General features: G+C 40.9%; 1 protein-coding gene across 1 annotated transcript; it reads right to left on the bottom strand.

Annotated features, from left to right (window-relative positions):
* Positions 1-2: 2 nt before the first annotated feature.
* Positions 3-818, bottom strand: LOC108298924 (malate dehydrogenase, mitochondrial-like; the record flags this gene model as incomplete). The annotated part of the gene is made up of 1 exon (XM_037735915.1): positions 3-818. A coding segment is annotated over exon 1 (753 nt), but the record flags the coding sequence as incomplete, so codon positions are not given.
* Between the last annotated feature and the right edge of the window lie 3,571 nt (positions 819-4,389).

The following is a 4,389-nucleotide window of genomic DNA, read 5'->3' as shown; positions in this document are numbered from 1 at the left end:
GCCATGGAGAGGGTGGCGGAGCCTGCTCCGGCTTTAGCCTTGACCACCTCCGTGCCGGCCTCCTGGATCCGCCCAACGAGCGTCGTCAGCTGGTCCTGGGGAAAGTCCACCTTGGGAGTGCACTGAGAGATCAGGGGGATGATGGTCTTCCCGGCATGGCCACCGATGACAGGGACGTTGACTCGAGCTGGATCCAAACCCTTCAGCTCTGCGACGAAGGTGTTGGCTCTGACAATATCCAGGGTCGTCACGCCGAAGATCTTGTTGGGGTTGTATGCTCCGTGCTTCTTGAAAACTTCTGCTGTGATGGGGATGGTGGAGTTGACCGGATTGGCAATGACGCAGATCATGGCTTCAGGGCAGTGCTGGGCACAGGCAGCAGCCAGGGTGGCCACAATCGTGGCATTGGTGTTAAACAGGTCATCCCGGCTCATGCCTGGTTTTCTGGGGACTCCCGCCGGAATAACTGCCACATCGCAACTTTTCAGGCAGTCGGGCAGCTGTTCAGGTCCGAGGTAGCCTTTCACAGTTGCTTTGGTTTCGATGTGGCTCAGATCTGCTGCTACTCCGGGTGTATGCGCGATATCATACAGGGTCAGGCGGCTCACCAACGGGCTATTCTTCAGGAGTAGCGAAAGGGGCTGCCCAATGCCTCCAGAGGCCCTTAGCACGGCTACTTTAGCATTGTTCTGGGTCGAGGTGCTGAAGCTGTGGCGGAGAGCTGCGCTGGCAAGCCGGGTGAGGGAGGACAGCATGGCTGGAGCGGGCGGGGCGCGGACCGGCAGGCACAGGAGCTGGCCACCGGCAGGGGACTCCAACCTCCTTATTTTTTTATATTAACCCCTTATCTGACACATGATTCCCTAATATTTTCTCCCAATCTATAAGCTGTTCTTTCATTTTGTTGATTAGCTCCTTTGCTATGCAGAGGCTTTTTAGTTTACTGTCATTTCACTTGTTTATTTTTGCTTTTGTTCTCCGTGCTTTTGGTGAGATATCAAAAAAATCCTTGCCAAGGCCAAATCAATAAACCTTTCCCCTATGTTTTCTTCTAGGAGTTTTACAGTTTTAGGTCTTATGTTTCAGTCTTTAATCTGAGTTATTTTTCTGTATGATATGAGTTTAGTTGCATTCTTTTGCCTGGATACCAAGTTTTCCCAACATCATTTATTGAGGGGACTAGCCTTTCCCCCATGGTATCTTCTTGGTGGCCTTGTCAAACATTAGTTGACTATCTATGCATGGGTTTATTTCTGGGCTCTCTGTTCCATTGGTGTAGATGTCTATTTTTATGTCAGTATCATATCGTTTTGATTACTATTTCTTTGTATCGTAGTTTGAAATCAGAAAGTATGGTGCCACCAACGTTGTTTTTCTTTCTCAAAATTATTTTGGCTATTTGACATCTTTGTGGTTTCATACAAATTTTTAAATATTTTATATTTCTGTGAAAATGTACTGGAATTTTGATGGGAATTACATTGAATCCATATATTGCTTCAAATAATATAGACATTTTAACAATATTAAGTCTTCCAATTCACAAATATCTTTCCAGTTATCTGTGTGTTCTTTAATTTCTTTCATCAATGTTTTATAGTTTTCAGTGTGAAGATCTTTCATGTCCTTGGTTAAATTTATTACTATTTTATTCTTTTGGATGCTATTGTAAATGGGATTATGTTCTTGATTCTGTTTTCAGAGAGACCATTATTTGTCTAAAGAAATGCGACTGATTTTTGTACATTTATTTTGTACCCTGCAACTTTATTGAATTCTTTTATTAATCAGTTCTAAAGACTTTATTGATTAGTTTTAATAGTTCTAATATAAAGTAGGAAAGGTGAGATAGTAAGGTGTTGGTCAATAAGTGAAACAGTGTCATATAGCAATGGTAAGGTAACGGATGGAGACTGTGACAACCAAAGTCAAGCAGCAGCATCCTGCTAGGAGTTTGATTCGAGAGGATGAGATTGTAAGATTGGAGACTCCTAGTTTTGTGGAACTGCTTGAAATCAAGAGAGAATAAGGAAATACTGTGACCGTTTTCTCAGTCTAGGATGCAGCACAAAAGGCCACAGGGTAGGAGATAAAAAATCAGGATTCTAAGAAATCTAGATAGAGATATGTTAATTATCTATTGATAGCTAATAAAAAAAACTCTCAAGTTAAGTTACTGAAAACAACACTTAATTATAATCTCACAGTTCTGCAGGTCAGAAATCTAAATGGGCTTCACCAAGTTCTGTGTTGAGGACCTCACGAGACTAAAATCAAAGTGTTGGTTAGGCTGGGATATTATCTAGAGATTCTAGAGAAGCATCCACTTTCAAACTCATTCTGGCTGTTGGCTGAGTTCATTTCCTTGTACTTGGCGGACTGAGGTTCCTGGTTCCTTGCTGGCTGTTAGCTGAGACCTGCTCTCAGATCATAAATGTCACCCATATCCCTTCTATCTTCGAAGTCAACAGTGGGTGTCAAATGACCCTCTTGCTTCAAATCTCTACAACTACCATTATTCTTGCTTCAGCCCCACTTGCCACTAACCAAAGAAAGCTCTCTGCTTTTAAGGGATCATGTGATTGTAATGAACCCACTGAATAACTCAGAATAATCTCCTTATTTCATGGTCAGCTATGTCATACAACATAATCAGACATATTTCATTACATTCACAGGTTCTGGGGGATTAGGCAGAGCATCACTGAGGGTCCCATTTAGAAATTCTACCTTTGGAAATTTTATTATAGGATTCTAGGCAAATTCATTCTTGAATTATATAAATTTTTATATATTGTCTACTTAGTATAAAGTTTTCTACATTGGGGACTTGCTTTTTCTCAGGTATTGATATGATTTATCTGTGTCCCCACCCAAATCTCATCTTCATTTTAAATTGTAGTTCCCATAATCCCCACATGTCATTCGAGGGACCAGGTAGAGATAACTGAATCATGGAGGCTGTTTTCCACATCCTGTTCTCGTGAGTTAGTTCTCATGGAATCTGATGGTTTTATGAGGGACTTCCCGTTTTACTGGGCACTCATTCTCTCTCCTGCTGACATGTGAAGAAGGACTTGTTTGCTTCATTTTTTGCCATTACTGTAAGTTTCCTGTGGCCCCCCAGCCATGCTGAACTGTGAATCAATTAAACCTCTTTCCCTTATAAATTACCCAGTCTTGGGTATGTGTTGTATGTCTTTATTAGCAGCATGAGAACAGACTACTACAAATATAATGTAGCTTGAGAAATCAGGGACATATGTATTGTGATGAATCTAGAGAAAGAAGGATCTTCAGAAGATAATCTTTGAAGCAGGTAAGAAACAATTATCCTCATTTTATATGTAAGTACCCAAACCAAGAGAGTTTAAATAAGTCTTGCTCAAGACCACAAGGCTTTTTGTGGCAAAAATAGAGCAGAACCTTATTTGTTGCTCTTCACAGCCTCAACATGTTTAAACAAGGCCTTGTTTCCAAAGCTATTGGAAATCCTTAAAAGCATCTCTAATTGTTTAGCTGCTAGGCTACTTCATTCAAGCACAAATCAGCATCTCTTGCAGCAAGCCCAAAGATTCAGGATTTCAAGAGTCTTACCTACTGTTAGTCATTAAAAGCCCAGTTAGGAATCAAATATGCACTTATATTTAGGTAAAATATGCATGGATTTTGTAGGCAGACAGCTTGAGTTTTGATCATCCTTGCTTTGGGCAAGTTTCTTTACCTCTTTTCATCTGGAAGATGAATGTGATACTAGTACCTATCTCACAAAGCTACTCTGAGGGGTAATTGAAATAGTGCATGCAAATTGTTCACTTACCATAGTGACAGGACTATTTATATGTGTGTTCTTTTTTACTAGACCTCCACATGGATTTCTTATGATAACAGCTGAATTAGCTATTCTCTTTGTGGCTATTTCTCATTTCTGCAGCTACGTTGACTGAGGGAATGGCCCTACTCTTTTTTCCTGCTCCCTTGGTGTCAGGCTAATTGAATAAAAATAGGGATCTACAAATTAAAAGTCTCACACATACTGCTATAGCAACGCTCTCTCCTCTATTCCTCTGATTACATGCATGCATGCTCTTTGGGGTGTAAGAAATGATATACAAGGACTCTAGGGTCAAACTAGAGTGACCAACAGTCCCAGTTTTCCCAGGCTGAGGAGTTTTCAGAGACACGGGACTTTTAAGGTAAAAACCAGGATTGTCCCACAGGGGGTAAAAAAAAAACCCAGGATGTTGTTCACCCTCCATCAGAAGGCCTAGGTTCTCTCTTTGTGACCTTAGGCAAGTTACTGACCTTGCTGTGCCTCCATTTACTCATCTGAATATAGAGTATAACACACTCTTTATGAAGTTTTTTTTTTTTTTTTTTTTCAGAGTA

The sequence above is a fragment of the Cebus imitator genome, unplaced genomic scaffold (assembly GCF_001604975.1).
Source record: "Cebus imitator isolate Cc_AM_T3 unplaced genomic scaffold, Cebus_imitator-1.0 Scaffold1218, whole genome shotgun sequence".
Classification (NCBI taxonomy): Eukaryota; Metazoa; Chordata; class Mammalia; order Primates; family Cebidae; genus Cebus; species Cebus imitator.
Note: the sequence above shows the minus strand (reverse complement) of the source record. Positions and strands in the feature narration are given on the sequence as shown.